The sequence below is a fragment of the Colletotrichum gloeosporioides genome, assembly GCF_011800055.1.
Source record: "Colletotrichum gloeosporioides strain Lc1 chromosome Unknown consensus_7, whole genome shotgun sequence".
In the NCBI taxonomy this organism is placed as follows: domain Eukaryota; kingdom Fungi; phylum Ascomycota; class Sordariomycetes; order Glomerellales; family Glomerellaceae; genus Colletotrichum; species Colletotrichum gloeosporioides.
Genome location: NW_025544652.1, coordinates 1307397 through 1323759, shown reverse-complemented (window position 1 = coordinate 1323759; position 16363 = coordinate 1307397). Strand labels below are relative to the sequence as shown.

Here is a 16363-nt window from a genome sequence, read left to right as displayed (position 1 = left end):
ATTTACCAATACGTTACAACGTGAAATATTGCGAATCTACCAGGGGTATGCTATAATGAAGCAGCAGCAGCTTGACGAGCCAGCTTCTCTTCTTTCTTCCTTCTGAATGTAGCGACAACCTGCTCACGGATCTGCTGGAGCTCCTCCCGCTGTCGCAAACTTCCCGCAGACTTTGGGACGTTAGAAACATCCACGGCGGCCCCGCGTACAAGAAGCTTCTCGCGGGAAATCTTGGGGAGTTCTGGAGGCGCTTGAACGACATCGTGCAGGCCTGTCTTGACCTCTCCCCGTGTTTTCTTCAGAACCGCCCACGGGTCCTCTTCACGGTCAGCTCCTTTGCCCCTCTTTCCCTTCTTCTTCTTCTTCTTTCCACCCTGGCTTGGCTCCTGCATACTAGCCCGTGTGATGCCGAATGTTCCAAACGTCCCTCCGTTGATCTCCTCATCCAGCTCACGTTCAGCAGCCTCCTCGGCCTCTTCTTCCCGTTGCTCCTGAATTTTGCGTTCTTCCTCCCGCCAGAGATCGTATAACTTGTGCATCTGGCGCTCCTTACGTGTTCTTTGTACCTTGAGACCAACTGGGTCCTTTCCATCTTTAGCAGTCTTGTTGACGAGACCCGAAAGGGGCAGAGCCGCGTTGACGCGGGCAGCAAAATCAGACATGCTCTCTCCAGGGCGAATTTTTGGCATTCCTTCTTTGACAACGGCATCTACAGCGCCTGTGTCCGATTCACCCGGCTTCTCTTTTCCCGCCTGGTTGTTCTTCTTCCTCTTTTGTTTCGTTGGATGACCATCATCCAGCCCTGATCGGAGCTTCTTGCCTTGAGAGAGGGCCATCAGGCGCTTAAAAGCGCGAGGAGTATCATCGTTCTTGTTTTTTCTTTTCTTCGTGACACCGTCGTTATGAGTTTTGGGATTTGCCTGCTGGGCATTGCGGCCCTTGTTGACGGGCAATGACCTCGCAATCTGGCTGGGCGGAAGATCGAATCTATTCACACTTTGTTAGGCATCGACGCATAGGTAGAGCGCGAATCAATGGGCTGCTTAACATACGACGATGGATCTTGCTCCCGCCTGGTATGTTTGTGGGGCATTGTGGGTGATGTCACTTGCTGGTGGTGAGGCTTTCGAAGGCTGCATCGGACGCCTTGTCTGCAAAACTCAATAGGTCGCGATGAAAATTTTGGATTAGGTCAGCACAGGGTCGGCGGGGAACCAGAAGCTTATCTGATAAGCATACGTACTACCTTAGTGTACTGCGTAGTGCAGACAGGCGGGGGCCCCTGAAACCACCTCGTTTCCGTCTCCAGCAAAGGACAGGGGTCTTTCAGCAGGGACCCTGGGGGCGATCCACAGTCGAGAGATCACACGCGGGATTGCGGGATTGCACGCGCTGGCAGCTTGGCACCTGATGTTCCTATGACAGGTCTGCAGCAAGATGGGTTGCCTTCATCCCGACGAGCAGCCAAACACTCTCGGTGTGCAACTAAGGCGAGAGACCCATTGGGTTACGATATCTCCCGTTCCTTTTGCCAGATTTTAATATCCCTTTCCGATAACTCTATACGCTGACGCCGCAATCTCACTACACATCTTAGGTACTCATACCTGGACACTGGACTAGCTAGTCGGATACATACTGCAATTCGCAACAGCGCAGCGAGGGGAACCTTGAGCAGCAGGCTGAAGGGGTGGTGTGAACCGGCATATTATCCGCGGCATGTCGGGGCTTTTGGACGAGAAGCTTGTTTGAATGACTAGGTAAACAAAAGTGTCTCTGACTACGCAGTACATCATACTGCTTCAAGCATGTACTTGCTGTGCGCAATTTGCGGTGTAATCGAACACGGGGCGTGAGGGAGGCACGCTGAGGCAAGCAGAGGCACGGTTTCTGTTTCTTGTCTGAGGGGCACGGCATGCAGGCGTGGGCAAGTGAATAATGACCATTCACGGAAACATCGCCGTCGTCGTCGCCGTCACATTGAGGGTCGCAAGGCGGGCGCCCGCCTAGGGGTTTGTGCGTGGGATCTCATATGGTTACTTGGCACAACGGAGCGATTGGGGTTGCCTGAGGGTTGACCAGGTCTTGAGGCGATGCAGACACAGGCAATGGAACATCCCATAGCTCCCGTCAGAGCCCTAGCAGGGTTCCTGGGCCAATGCATCACACACAAGCAGTCGGTCAACCAAGCTCAAGTCCGGTCTCTGTTTCGCGTATCGGGCTGCTGGAGGGCAAGGTTGGAGGAGACGGACCGCGATGGAGGATGTCGTGCAAAGTCAATTGCGACCGTCTGAATATATGACACCGGGCGATGTTTTCGGACGTGTCTCAGTGCCGACGCCTGACGATGAGCGTACGTACTCGTCCGCCCTGGCGTTTGGTGGAGGTGCTGATGAAAGCGAGGCTTCTGATCAACAGTGGTTTAAGTCTGGCTTCTTGGAATTTGCGTGCGTGCGTGCTCAAGCCATGCCGATGCTGAGGTTCCGGGCGAGAGCCAGTCACGAACTAAGATAAGCACACGTCGCGGTCAACGAGGCAGGTGGTTGGCCATTTGCGGAGAGAGGTGAATGTCTTTTGCGTTACCCATGCGGAGCTGGGGGCCTTTGTCATAGGCAGGCAGGCAGATCGGTGAGGTTGGTCTGGTCTTGCTTGGCAGGCTGGGCAGGTGGACGGCGCAAGCTAACCATCCTCAGTTGATGACCTGCTAGGTCCATTAGCGGAAAACACCGCACTTCAGAAAGAAAGAGGACATAAGGTAGGTAGGTAGGTAGGTACTGGACTGGCACAGTTTGACAGGGCCCGCTGGTTTATCCGCCTATCAGCTGCGCCACGTGCCTAAAACAGTTTGGCTTGGAGGGCGGGGCACTGGAACGCAGAGTCATAAGGTAGGTAGGTAGGCTGCACAGACCAAGATCCGCCGCGGGGGAGATGCTGCAAGATGCGTGGTGGGAGTGTTGGGAATTGGGAACCGACGAGACATCAACCGACACCGACACCGACCACTGAGGAGCGGCCTAGGGCAAGCCAGGGCGCTGGGATGGATTGGATTGGACTGGATTGGGATTGGAGGCGAAAAGAGGGATTTCCTTGAGACCCTAAGCTCGGACAGGGATTCCATGAGGGCCAGACCTTGAAAGACGCTGGTTCGCCATTCGACTCAGGCATTCCGACACGACGCGATGGGTTTGAGGGGCATGCCGAACAACCTTAGTTTGGCAGCAACAACGAACGATGCTAACGACAATGGGAACCCGCCCGGCGTGCACCCATGTACTGTACTTCGTGTGCTTGTTTGCTCGAGTCGCTGTCCGGCGGCAGCGAGCGATGCTAACCATGCAGCTATCATGGCACGAATTTGGCGACGCGGCAGCAAGCAGAAACAGAAACACCCGCAGAAACGCTCTTTCGGGTCCCGCGCCCACCATGTTCCTTGCTTAGGGGCCCCCTGCCCTCCAACGCCCTCCTGCCATCTCTTCGCCTTGACCTCCACGGCCGTCGTTCCTCTCTTCTGTTTTCTGTCGGGCAACAAGCTGGACGACTAGAAAATGCTGAATGCGCCAACCAGTAGCTAACCCGCGCCCTATCGCAGTAGTCGATGCCGCTGGTGAACCGCCAACATGAGAACGAGCAAGCCACTGTGCCCCTCAACTCTACCTACCCAAGATACTCCAAGCACTCGAGATACGGCGCGTAGCTGGTCTGGAACCTGGAGTCTGGATTCTGGAGTCTCGAGACCGGGGTCTGGTGCTCGGTTCTCGTTTCCTTCCACGGGGGCGTTAGTGTTCGGTCAAGTAAAGTAAGGAAAGGTGGTTAGCTGGTATGTCTCCTCGCCCTTCGTCCTCGTGCCTCATCCCCCGTCCACCGTTCCTCTGTCCGCCTTCCCTCGTCCCAGCCCGTTGCCCTGAGTCCCGGTCCCTGTTCGCGTCCCAGCTCCTCGTATGTGTCTCGTCTCCCAAGCCCCCCTTCCTCACCATCAACTTTGGCCAGCCCGCCCGCGCTACTTATACTCAAAATATGCCGTCAGGCACCTTTACCTTGCATCGACAGGACTACCTTGCCCGCGCTTCCCTAGTTCTACCCAGCGCCGCCCCTCTCAGCTCCAAAGTCTGTTCTTGACCGTCCATTCTGATCTTCACCATGCTCGGATCCGCTTGCCGTTTTGTCATTTATAATTCCTGCCCCCATCTTGCACTACCATCATCCTTCCTGCCGCCATTGCTTGTCTCGACCTCCATTTTACGCTACCCTGTCTTAGCTGACCTTGCGTTGACCAAAAGCTCTGCTTGTCGCTCCTGGCACCAAGGCTAAGCTATCCCAAGGTAAACGCTCGTCTATATTTGGAGTGTCTTGCTGCCTCTCCCGTTTACTATTTACTTCGTCGGCCCCTCCGCAACCGTTCGCATCTCTTGGCTGCTGCCCTTTGTGGCTATTCTCTTTGTGTGCCTTCTCTCGACTTAAAAACCGACCCTTGCTCGGCCTCCATCGCCAAGTACTCTTATGGTTCCAGACCTGTTCGACTTTGAGGCACGCTGAACACATTTCGTCGCCTCCTTGACATCAGCAGGCTTCAACAAGAGACACCCGTCCAAACGCACTTACACGACATGCTCTGCTGACCAGTCAACCGTCACGGTCACAACTTCAAGAGAGCGGGGCGTCATCGAGCAACCCAAAACGACACTGGATTTCTTGAGAATTACTTCTTTAAATTCACTCAGGTCTCTACGGGTTTCAAACACAGCTTCGATTCCCCCTTCTGTGAAAGCTTCCCGTAACCCACCGTCAACATGCCATCGTCAAGCAACGCCAGCCTGGACGCGATAAGCGATCGCTTCCGACAACTGTGGTCCCGAAGTACCACCACAATGCCCCGGTACAGAGACTCTCCCGAGGACGAAGACAGCGCCGATAGAGACGTCGAGGCCCCACCAACTCCAACAGAAAGCTGTACCTCCGAGGACCAGTTGCTCACCCCCGCCTACATGACCCCGAAGCCATGGACCAGGAAGAGGTCCTTCTTCATGTGCGGTGCTGTGTGGCTTGCCATGCTGTAAGTGACGCAAACTCGGTCTTCCAGGCTCGACTGATTAACCTCTGTAGCTTTATTTTTGTTCTCCTCAACCTGGTTCTATTTGCAGCGCGAGAGGTCTGGGACAGCGCCTCAGAGGAATTTGAAGAAGCAAGCATTGTCGTTCCCATTCCGTGCCACTCACATAACGACTATTGGAGAAGAAGACCAGTGTTCTCGGCCCTTCAGGTGGGCTGCGTAGGGATCGAGGCCGATGTCTGGCTCTATGGCACTGAGCTGTTTGTCGGACACGACAGGTGGTCCCTTCGCGAGGACAACACATTTACCAGCCTCTACATCGATCCCTTGGTTCGGCTTCTGGAGGAACGAAACTCAGGTCATGAGAACTATACGGATCAACGTCCCCGCGGTATTTACGAGGCAAACCCGAACCAAACCCTTATACTACTTGTAGACCTCAAGACAAACGGTGCGGAAACATGGCCAGAGGTGGTGCGCCAGCTCCAACCCCTGCGCGACAGAGGGTGGCTGAGTACCATCATTGATGGCCAGGTCAACTATGGTCCCATCACAGTTGTAGGAACCGGTAACACTCCGTTCGATATGCTGGTCCAGAATACCACCTATCGGGACTATTTTTTTGACGCTCCGCTCACCAAACTCGATACGAAAGACTTTAACCCGACAAACTCGTACTATACCAGCGTCTCCTTCAAAAAAGCTGTCGGTATCGTGTGGTTCGGCGACCTGTCGAAGAGCCAGATCACGAAGTTGAGGGAACAGATCAAGCAAGCCCATTCTCGGAGCTTGAAAGTGCGGTACTGGGATCTCCCTGCCTGGCCAATCAGCATCAGAAACCATATTTGGGGCATCCTTATCCGTGAAGGTGTGGACATATTGAACGTTGATGACCTCAAAGGCGCCAGAAGAGAGTGGGATCTCAGAGGCTGGCCTACCCTGGGCGCGAACTCTTCGACGCCAGCGTGAGCGATGGGGGGCGACGCCCTTATCGGGAACCACAATCTACCTCGCTGACCACCAAGGCTCTGAAAGCTCTAAGGGTCACAACCGTCGTCAACTATCGGCACCGCCTGGCACAGCGGCTGCTGATTCTGTCTGCAGCTTCACGGGCGTTGCAATGTCTTCTGCTTCGGTGCAGGCAGGTAGCGCCACAACTGCCAGCTGGAAACGTCTGCATGTGCGGCACGCATCTTGGTGGTTTATCAATAAACACCAGCGCCGCCTGATCTGCACGGATAGAGATATAACCAATGCCCAGTCCCAGTCAGAGGAGCACCACGATGACTGGATGCAAGGTCATTTCAATCCTTGCGAGGAACAAGGACGGACGCATCAGTTGGGGATCCAAACGTTTCCCGATCTCGACGGAGATGCGCGAGTGCCCAGCAAAGGACTTGTACTCGGAGACATTCGAGATGGTGGCCACTGCCAATGTTGTTGGCGCAGATGTCTCAAATCAATATCAGTTTAGAGTAGAAGAGAAACTGTGTTGGCGGCACTAAATCGGGAGGAGGCAAGGTTGACCGGGGCGAAATCGCCGAGTCTGCCGAGCCCGGTGTGCCCGACCTAATTGCTTCTTCCGCCCTGCGCTCAGCTTCAGGGCGGATTTCGGAGCCGGTTGTCATATAGAAACAAGCCGCCTATACAAAGAATTAGTCATTAATCACCGGGATTTGAAATTCGACGGCGCGAAACGCATTTGTGGCGGGCCGATTCAAACGAAGCCGAAAAGCCGTGTTTTCTCCGGCGCGGATGGAGCCTCGGCAACGATGAACAGCAAGTAGGTGCACCTCAGACTTATGTTTCTCTTAGCTCACGACCCCGCATTGCCCATGGACGTTCTGGATGAATGACGTCCAAATTGAGGGAAATATCCGTATAACCGGTAGTTCGTGCTTTTAAAAAACAAGCCGGTTGGCTTGGGATGTTCGACAGCGGTTTCTTTTTCCCAGTAAATCAACTCCTTTTGCCAATGTTGCTTGTTCACACTTCACACCGATAAGATCAATTACGGCCGGCATCCCAAAGCCAGACAATTAGGAACATGTCCGGACAACTTGCCTCACTCGACGTAAGTAGAAGCAACGGCGACTCAGATACTGAGACGTCATCTTCCTGTATCACCCCCCAAGAAACACTCTAAACTAATCCTACGACCTCCCTTAGACTTCTATGGCGGATCGCCTCCCTGCCCACTCCAAGGTCCTTTTCGAAGCCAAATCGAACAAGGGCCTTAACTTTGAGTCCATTGCTCAGCATCTGGGGCGCAGCGAGGTGGCCGTGGCCGGCATCTTCTATGGCCAGGTCCAAGCATCCGATGAGGATGTCGAGAAACTATCCGGGCTCCTTGGCGTTGACCGCGCGACCTTGAGCTCCCTCACCAATTTCCCTGATAGGGGCCGCGCTGGCCCGATGCCCCCCACTGAGCCTCTCATCTACCGCCTCTACGAAATCGTCCAGAACTACGGATACGCTTATAAGGCTGTCCTCAACGAAAAGTTCGGCGACGGCATTATGAGCGCCATCTGCTTTAATACCAAGGTGGAGAAGGAGATCGACGAGGCTGGTGCCCCTTGGGTTGTTATCACGCTCAAGGGCAAGTGGTAGGTTTTCCGCAGAATTGTAGCCGCCGACCTGCGCGTGGTGGTTACAGCCAAGAGATGTTGTGAAGCTAATGCATTAAAGGCTCCCCTTCACCCGCTTTTAAGCAAGGGACGTCCAGGCTCCGCAGGAACTTCATTCGGACCATGTTTGTTGCAGTCTTTTCGTCGGCCGTTGATTGTTATTGGCCGGATCGGGAAGCGTGGAGTTAACTGGGTTGAGATTACGGAGCAAAGCACTTCAGCTCCAGGGCGGCTTCAACTAGAATTCCTTTCCGTACGACACTAGCTGTCGCAGGATCGGAGAATGCTTGAAAAGCCAATACGACTGGAGTTACAATTGAACTTGGCACACTGTATCGAATGAAGAAGGACGGAAACCAAACATTTTCACCATCATATGCAACAGCCACGTATTCGGATGCACACACACGTAGGCCGGCGTGGGCTCTATCCATATCTCACCTCGATAAATTTGGTCCGAGTCGCGCCGATGCTTTACGAGGGAAATAGCGTTTAGTCTTGATAACCTGGGAGAGAAGTCTTAGGACGAGTCAAACAAGTTGCTCGGTCGTCTTGTGGTCTTGAATAGGAAAAATTGAACAAGGCTCTTGTGTCGCTGAAGAAAGGGAATTGTGGAATCTTCAAAGAGCCAACCGCACTCATATAAGACCAGTAACGGCAATTAGCTCAAAGGACGTGTTCGAAAGCGAAATCCGGGGCGTTGGCTTTCTTCCTGCTCCCTGCGTGGACACCATACAGCAGTTGCCGTTTCCTCTGCCACAACAGTACACACTGAGTACAGTCGAACATTGTAGGTAACCTGGAACAAGTTTCAAGAAACGGAACAATTTCAGCCATACGACGTTTTCGACCAAAGAGTCTTTCTGGCATAGAAGCCCTTGCTTCATTCTGCACAACCTTCGTAGGTTGCCGTAATATCAACGCACAAAGTCGTGCAATGTTCCGTATGCTGTTAATCATCTGCAAAGTGGAATATGCACTGTTCAGGAAAGACTATAAGAAGGAGAAGATGTCTCAATATACCCAATCCACATCTTACTCACTGTCCGTAGAACATTACCAACCTTACCTCTTTCAATATCATCGTCATCATCACCACAACACTCACCACAACTTTTCGCGTCGAATGACTCAGACACAGAAGAGGCATATCACTTCTCAAACATCGACGGAAGACAGCGACAGCAATATGATTCCCTGCTCCGAGGTTAAGATCGATCTTTACACCGCCACAGACCCCAACTCATCAACACAATCCAACTTCGGTCACAGCTCACATACGTCGAGCGCAACTATCAGCGCCTGTGTTGTCATGTAAGCGCTGAGTTTCCAGCCTTTTGTGTCTCCTATGGCTTCCTGGTGGATCATGAAGCGAGTCATATTCACGGGCCTGGCCCAGAGGAAACATGACGTCTCAGGCAATGTACTTCTTAGTGGGTAGCCTGGCCGCTTACACCAGGAATAAGATGTGATCTTGCCAAAGGTATAGATATCTTATTGGGCGGCAATTCCTTCACCGAGTTCGGTATTCATATGCATGGTTCTAGGTACATCTTGTGCACCAACTTATAGAGCCCCGCTTGCGCCTAAGAAGAGGGGCAGGCGCGAGTACAGGAAATGTTTATAAACGGCGCGTCTGTATCCTCAGTCGCATTAGCAGATATAAGGACTAAAATATAAGAATTATCTCATCTTTATGTTTATTATAATCAACTATCTAGCTTCAGCTAGCTCTATCATAAGGTTGCCACACTATATAATTTATTAATACTAGCTACTTTAGCACAGCGTATAATATCATTTATAAACATCAGGATATAATGCTAGCGCTGATATAAGAAGACAAAAAGAGAACATACAACACCGGGCATTCGCCGGTCGTCACCGACCCGACTACTACTCCAGCCCTCATTGGCTTATCTATGGGAGAGCGGACGGGATCCCGAGTTTTCCAATGGGTATGGTCGTATGTGAGATCTCACAGGCGCAGAGCAATCCATTAAGGTGCGGCTGATGTTAAGCAGTCCTCATTCCATTGGTGACGCTTTAGTGGCATGATTGTCGTGTGCAATACTGTTTGCTTCAAGAAACCCCGAATGATCAAAATGTCTGACTATCTGGAGGTAATAACATATTTCAAAACAACACGATGCCCTTGCTGTTCATATTATTGAGAACTGCAGCGATCCGTGAGAGATTGTTTGTTCGCAAACCCCACCATTACTGTTCTGACCAATCGTTGCCGACAGATACTAGTGTCTGTGCAGCATTATGTGACCCAGAAAACACTGACCGCCCTCTTAAAGTGGGCCACCAGAGGCGGCAAAACTTTCATCGCATCAACTTTTTTTTTCTTCCTTACTAGGACCCTCCCCACATTGTCCGTGTCGCCTGTCGAGCTACAGGTCCAAATCCAAACAGCAACCTTTACCGACTGCGCCGAAATCAGACAGAAAAAATGGTCACGAAATCCAAGCTCAAGCTTGCCCTTGCGGCCGATAGGGGGGTCGATTTCCAAAAGAAGAAGCTGGATCGCAAGATCAAGGCGAAGCACCGCGAGGCCGAGAAGGAGAAGGCCAAGAAGGTTAAGCTGAACGGCGAGGAGGCTGAAGATGGTTCCGACGAGGAGATGGAGGACGAGGAGGAAGAAGACGACGCAATCTCTATCGAGGGTGGGATCGCGCTGAACGCCGAGTTTGAGGACGCGGACTCAGACGAGGAGGAAGACGAGGAGGATATGGAGGACGAGGACAGAGTGAGTTCTTGCTAGTCACGGCGACCCCCTTCATTTTGTCCCTTTTTTGTTATGTCCGTGTTTTTGAACAGGTGGCTAATGTTTCGGAAGTTGGATATTGAAGCGCTGGACGACACAGACAGCGAATCCGACTCCGAGGTCGAGATGGAGAAGGTTGAACGCCCTGCAAAGAAGACCAAGACCAACAAGAAGACGCCAACAGAGGTTGAAGAGAAGGATGAGGGCGAAGAAGATGAAGAAGACGAGGATGATCCGGAGGAGGACGATGTGCCTCTCTCCGATATCGAAGGCGACGATGAAGACCTCGAGGACATCGTTCCCCACACCAAGCTGACCATCAACAACAAGGCCGCTCTTCTTGCCTCCCTCAACCGCATTCGCATCGACACCTCGGCGGCCGCACCTTTCGCAACCCACCAGTCCGTAACGTCATCCAAGCCTACCGCCGAGTCCGTCCCAGACGTCCAGGACGACCTGCAGCGCGAACTCGCCATGCTTTCCCAAGCCCTCGAGGCCGCGCGCAAGGGTCGCACCCTTCTCCTCAAAGAGGGCGTTCCATTCTCCCGCCCGAGTGACTACTTTGCCGAGATGGCGAAGGACGATGGCCAGATGCAGAAGATCAAGGACAAGCTTATCGAGGAAGCTAGCAACAAGAAGGCTGCCGCCGAGGCCAGGAAGCTCAGGGATCTGAAAAAGTTTGGCAAGCAGGTGCAAGTTGCCAAGTTGCAGGAGCGTCAAAAAGCTAAGAAGGATACGCTTGAGAAGATCAAGACTCTCAAGAGGAGTAAGTCTATTCCCCCATTGTTCCATTCAAACCCCAATCACTACCACCATCATCGCGGCATGCCCATGCAAACATGTTGCTTACCGGTCTCTCTTATCTAGAACGCCAAGAAGGCGGTGGCAACCAAGATACCCACGAGGGCGACCTCTTCGACGTGGCCGTCGACAATGAACTCAAGGGCCACCGAGATTCGAAGACGGGCGGACCCCGCGGTAGCGGAAGCGGCGTCAATGCCAAGCGGCAAAAGAAGAACGACAAGTATGGCTTTGGTGGCAAGAAGCGCCACTCTAAGTCAGGGGATGCCATGAGCTCTGGCGACCTCAGCGGTTTTAATGCCAAGCGTATGAAGGGCGGGGTTGCCAAGGGCAGGGTCACCAAGATGCGGCCTGGAAAGAACAGGAGAAAGTCCATGTCCAATAAGTAGGCAGTGGATAAGACTAGATGGCTAGTGTGACGGAAGGGTGGCTGAAGAGGCGCTGGGCGGAGGAGCAAATACCCGTCGGGACTGAAGGAGGTCAAAACCAAAAGCTATGTATTGTTGGCTGTAGATAGACATCTAATGGAACGCATGGAGTTGTCTCACGCCACCGATTAAAAAGTTCAACCGGTGCCTACTCACCTTGCGAATGACTACCAACAAAATCGCACCCGGTTGCGCGCCTCGCCAGGAACTTTGGATGATTTCAAGTCGAGTATCCGGATTGCAGTTTATATATGCACAGCCAGGCATTAAGCTTAGTCGCTCGGCCCTCAGATTTATGTTTTGGTACGTCGTCGCCGTTCACCTGCACTGCGATATTGTCGACAACAGCTGAAGACCGTAAATCCTTAACATTATAGTTGATAACTCTCATAACGATACGTACATCATCCGCCACGGCTCGGAATATGTGCTCTAGAGCTTACCCATAACGCCTTCCCACCCACGCTATCCAAGTCCCAAGGAACTGATTCAGAAGATCACAACACTAGTGGTAATTGTGTTGCCGTATTTCCGGAAGTTGGTTTGATCCTCCATCATCCAAAGAGGTTGCCGGGGCTATCCATTGACCCCCTGAAAAACCACCTTCAAGAGTTGGCGCTGCTTGCGGCTTCTGCCGCAAAAACACCCCCTGCTCACCAGACCGAAACAGCAACGGATGAATGTTGTGCCGGTAGTGGCCAGAAGGGAAAAGACTGAGTATGGATGGGAGGATGCAGTATGGGCAGTCAAGATGCCGGGCTAATGCCTTGGACTGTCGTCCTGTGACAGAATGTGAAGCAAGGAGGCTAGTATATCGTCCTGGAAAAAGGGAAGTCATGCCGTCGCCATAAATAGCAAGGACCCAATGCCGAACCTTGAATATGCTGTTTGAAAGACCAGTGGTATCGAGGGAAACGCCATGCCATTCGGAAAAAACGCTGTGCTGTGCAATGCAGTGCCACCCGTGGGGGCGAAGAATCCGTAGTATAAACATTACGCCTGAACGGGCGTGATCGGGTACAGTCGAACGTGCTGCCGTGTCGTATATCACTGGGTCGCTGCAACACACCAGTGTCGATGGAAAGCCCACGCACTCTTTTGGCATTCCTTGCTGCAGTATTTGGTGCGTCGGCAGCGACGGCACTTGGCAAACTGGCGGGTAAATTCTTCCCACTTGCCACACTGGTAGTAGGCGCACTGTCGGATGCCTCCTCGGGTGTCGTCCTTGCGGCAGAGGTTTCTCATGACGACGCCAGCCCAGTACTGCATATCTGTGCTGTGGTGTCGCACGGTAAACTTCTCAACAAGAGGGAAAATGTTGAAGTCGTTCGGCATAAGATACTCTTCTTCCAGCTCTTCTTCTTCTTCTTGGTCGAGAGCAACATTGTCGCCGTCCAGGTAGCGGAGCTCCTTTCTGATCTTGAGCCTCGGAACCAAGTGACTCTTCTGGAAGTAGGATCGCAAGCCGCAGTACTTTGACACGTACGCAAGCAGCTGGAGAGACATCAGGACGTCCTCTTCACGAGGCATGGCAGCAAGCATCTGAGCGTTGGGGACAAATTGACGGTCGAGCAAATAGCGAGGGACGCTAGCATTGGGGATAGCCGGCTGTGGAGGCGTGACCATAGCAGGACGATTTGGGGACAAGCCGATAGGAGGCACTGGAGCCGGGGTTGTGGCGGCGACATTGCTAGTATCGACAGGACCACGATGTGTGATATTGAAGGCCCCAGTGTCCTGAGTCTCCGAGACTGTAGGCGTATTCAGGTCCATCGTAGTGGACGCGGCGAGCATGCTGTCGCCCTCTTCCATGGTGATATCCTGGATATTGACAGCAGATTGCATGTCATTGCCAGTGCCCGACATCTCTGCATCGGGAGACTCGTCAGAAGGAGCGTCATCACCGACCAAATCATCCGAATCCACAGTCGAATTTTGGTGTCGGATGGAAGGACGGCGACGAGATCGGCTGGTTGGGGCAAGCATCGAAGTGGGCCGCACTGTAGGAGAGCGCATCTGAGGAGGTGGGAGAGGAGTAGTGGGAGAAGACGGTTGCGACGTTAAGTTGGCGTTTCCAAGGGACATCATGGATGCAAGGCGGTCGACGTCCCGGACGGGTCGGACGAGCCCATCAGAAGCCTCGCCAGTAGGAACAGCCGGCGCCAGAGGCTGCACAACTTGGCGAGAAGGAGAAGGAACAGCATGGCGAGCCTCAGCAGCACGATAGTGGTGGTGGTGGTGATGATGGTGGTGGTGTCGGTGAGTCGAGAACGCAGGTCTATCGGTGGAAGCACCTGCAGGGTACTGAGGCGGAGTAGGAGTGGTTTCGGCAGTCTGTTGCTGGTCGACAGCGGAACTCGACGAAGAGGAGCCGGCATAGGTGGCAGAGACGTCGATGGAAGGCGGGGGCGCCTGACGTCTTGAGGATCTTTGATCAACCTCGACACGGCTGGACCTATTGGTGAAAGACGGGGCCTTGTGTACGCTGCGGTGCTCGTGGCTTCTATGACGATGATGATGATCTTTGCTCTTGTCGTCCGATTTGTCTCTGCACTTCTCAGTGACCTTGATGTAGTTGTCGAGAATGGTAGCGATGACTGGGACCATGTCGGCCTCGACGACTCGAGTGCGGACGTTTTCCGTGCCTCTGACGCCAATATTGACGACACACTGGAAAGCCAAGTTCCATTTCCACATGTCCATCATATCCTTGCTGCGGCCGCGTTTCAAGATACAGACCAGACGCTCGATGCCGCCATCGACAGTGAGAATGTCGCGAATGCGAGCGGACGAGGTAGTGAGGTAGGCGAGATGATTGAGGGAGTTGATGAGAGGTAATGTGGATGTGCAGTCGAGGGCTCGTCGGTCGTATAGGGCGGTCGTGATGCCGACAGACGCCTTATTGACGTTGGGGATGCTGAAGTTGACTTCTCTCATCTTGAATTGCGGTCAAGATGAGGCAGTATAGAGGTAGAAGTCAAAGGGGGCCAGGCAGTGCAGCCGTGGGAGGGTGCGAGAATGAGATATCCCTTCCAGTTTGGATGGCCCCTTTGTCGGGGTGTTTTAGATGATGTGGTATCGGACTCGACGTGTCGAGAGTTCCACCTGATGCGTGCAGGTGGAAAGTGGAAAGAGAGAGGGAGGTATGGTCGAGATTTTGCAGAAGGGTTGCTCGACGGTGGCGATATTGTATGTATGTGTGTGTGAGAATTGGGTCGGATTGGATCGGATCGTGCGTGAGCGGACTCGTCTCGATTCGATGCTAGTTTCGTACCGCGCGAGGGGTTGGGGTTGGGAAAGTGGCCAGGGAAGCTGCGAGGCTCTTGTTTTTCACCTTCTCTTGCCGCAGTGTTCCAAGGGTCCGTTGGTTGATGGTTCGTTTGCAGAAATCAAAGGAGAGATGCTATGGTTGTTGAATTTTTTTTTTCCTTCTCTGTGTCTCGAGAGAGAGGGAAAGGTAGATGTGTAGAAGGGGAAAGGGTGTGGTCAGGCAGATGGAAGAAGAGGGCGAAGGGTGATGGATTGGTTTGGTTGTGTTTCAGGACCGACACCCGGAAGCGTGACTCGGAGTGCGGTGAAATGGCAACAGCGTCAGCCAGACCCGACCTGAGAGACAATGCAGATGGAAGCAGGCGCCGTTAAGCATACGCACCCGATCTGGCACGCAATGATATCAAGTTGAGCGGGCGGGACGGATGCGCACCGATCAGAAGAATTTGGATGGGAAGGACAGGGAAAAAAAACGACGGGGAGGTTGGGAGGAAAGGAGGAGAAGTTTGGAGATGAGGAAGAAGCAGACGACGAAGATGGATGCACCCGCACGCACGCACGTACGCGAGATTTGTGCAGTGCTGCAGCAGTGACCTGGGCGTTCAAGCGGCCCAGCGGTAGTACCTACCTACTTGGGTACCCGTGGACCTGCCTAGGGGCAAAGGCAGAGCCAGTAGCAGCCCACACCTCAGCGTCTGCTCGCTCCATACCTAAGGTAGCAGCAGCGCGCGCGACGAGAGGAACCTCAGCGCGCCCCAGGGTTTTTACCTACGGATACAGAGCCTGAGGTGCATACCTGAGAGGGCCCTCCCGCCACGTTCAGTCTCCCTAAGATAAGGTACACACAGGGAAACTACCTCATGTTGTACGTCGGGGGTGCCCAAGGAGGTCGGGTACCTCAACACACCTACCTGCCTAAGGTGCCTTTCTTAGGTAAGGTAGTTAGTTGCCTGAGGTGAGCGCCTAGCACGCTTTCACGGAGAGGAAGCACAGGTAAGTGATAGGCGTCCATCATCGTCTTACAGTCGGCACATAATACAGGGCATCGTAGCGCGTCACAGCACCCGCGAGACAAGATAACAGGGAAACAGGCTCGCCCAGATGAGGCAGAATACGGATATATCAAGTTTCTTGCGTACCTATCTACCTAAGGTACCTTAAGTCATGGTGCGTAGAATGACGGAGGCCATTAACGACGGCGAAAGACGAGAAAAGGATGGTGGTAGGGACCGGATAGTGGAATCTAGCATGAGGCCCAACATGACCACTCCACACCCGGCAGATATTTACTGAATTGCATTGCACCTCTAGGTAGGTAGTACCTACCTACCTATCTAGCAGGACCTTAGTGTAGCCTGGCCCACGATTGAGGGGAGCCCTGAGACTCACATGAGCGCCCCCTGGTCGGGTAGGAATA

General features: G+C 53.2%; 5 protein-coding genes across 5 annotated transcripts; 3 read left to right on the top strand and 2 right to left on the bottom strand.

Annotated features, from left to right (window-relative positions):
- Nucleotides 1-50: 50 nt before the first annotated feature.
- Nucleotides 51-1093, bottom strand: GCG54_00001779 (uncharacterized protein; the record flags this gene model as incomplete). The annotated part of the gene is made up of 2 exons (XM_045401883.1): nt 51-987; nt 1053-1093. 2 exons carry the CDS (start codon nt 1091-1093, stop codon nt 51-53), a joined length of 978 nt encoding a protein of 325 aa, XP_045270612.1.
- Nucleotides 1094-4787: 3694 nt separating this feature from the next.
- GCG54_00001778 (Altered inheritance of mitochondria protein 6-like) lies at nt 4788-6016 on the top strand (the record flags this gene model as incomplete). Its single annotated transcript, XM_045401882.1, has 2 exons — nt 4788-5050; nt 5101-6016. 2 exons carry the CDS (start codon nt 4788-4790, stop codon nt 6014-6016), a joined length of 1179 nt encoding a protein of 392 aa, XP_045270611.1.
- Nucleotides 6017-7094: 1078 nt separating this feature from the next.
- Nucleotides 7095-7757, top strand: GCG54_00001777 (Cyanate hydratase; the record flags this gene model as incomplete). The annotated part of the gene is made up of 3 exons (XM_045401881.1): nt 7095-7121; nt 7217-7653; nt 7736-7757. The coding sequence occupies 3 exons, from the start codon at nt 7095-7097 to the stop codon at nt 7755-7757; spliced, it is 486 nt and encodes a 161-aa protein (XP_045270610.1).
- Nucleotides 7758-10132: 2375 nt separating this feature from the next.
- Nucleotides 10133-11637, top strand: GCG54_00001776 (rRNA-processing protein EBP2; the record flags this gene model as incomplete). Its single annotated transcript, XM_045401880.1, has 3 exons — nt 10133-10429; nt 10520-11213; nt 11315-11637. The coding sequence occupies 3 exons, from the start codon at nt 10133-10135 to the stop codon at nt 11635-11637; spliced, it is 1314 nt and encodes a 437-aa protein (XP_045270609.1).
- Nucleotides 11638-12723: 1086 nt separating this feature from the next.
- On the bottom strand, nt 12724-14613 carry GCG54_00001775 (MYND-type zinc finger protein samB; the record flags this gene model as incomplete). The annotated part of the gene is made up of 1 exon (XM_045401879.1): nt 12724-14613. The coding sequence occupies one exon, from the start codon at nt 14611-14613 to the stop codon at nt 12724-12726; it is 1890 nt and encodes a 629-aa protein (XP_045270608.1).
- Nucleotides 14614-16363: the final 1750 nt, after the last annotated feature.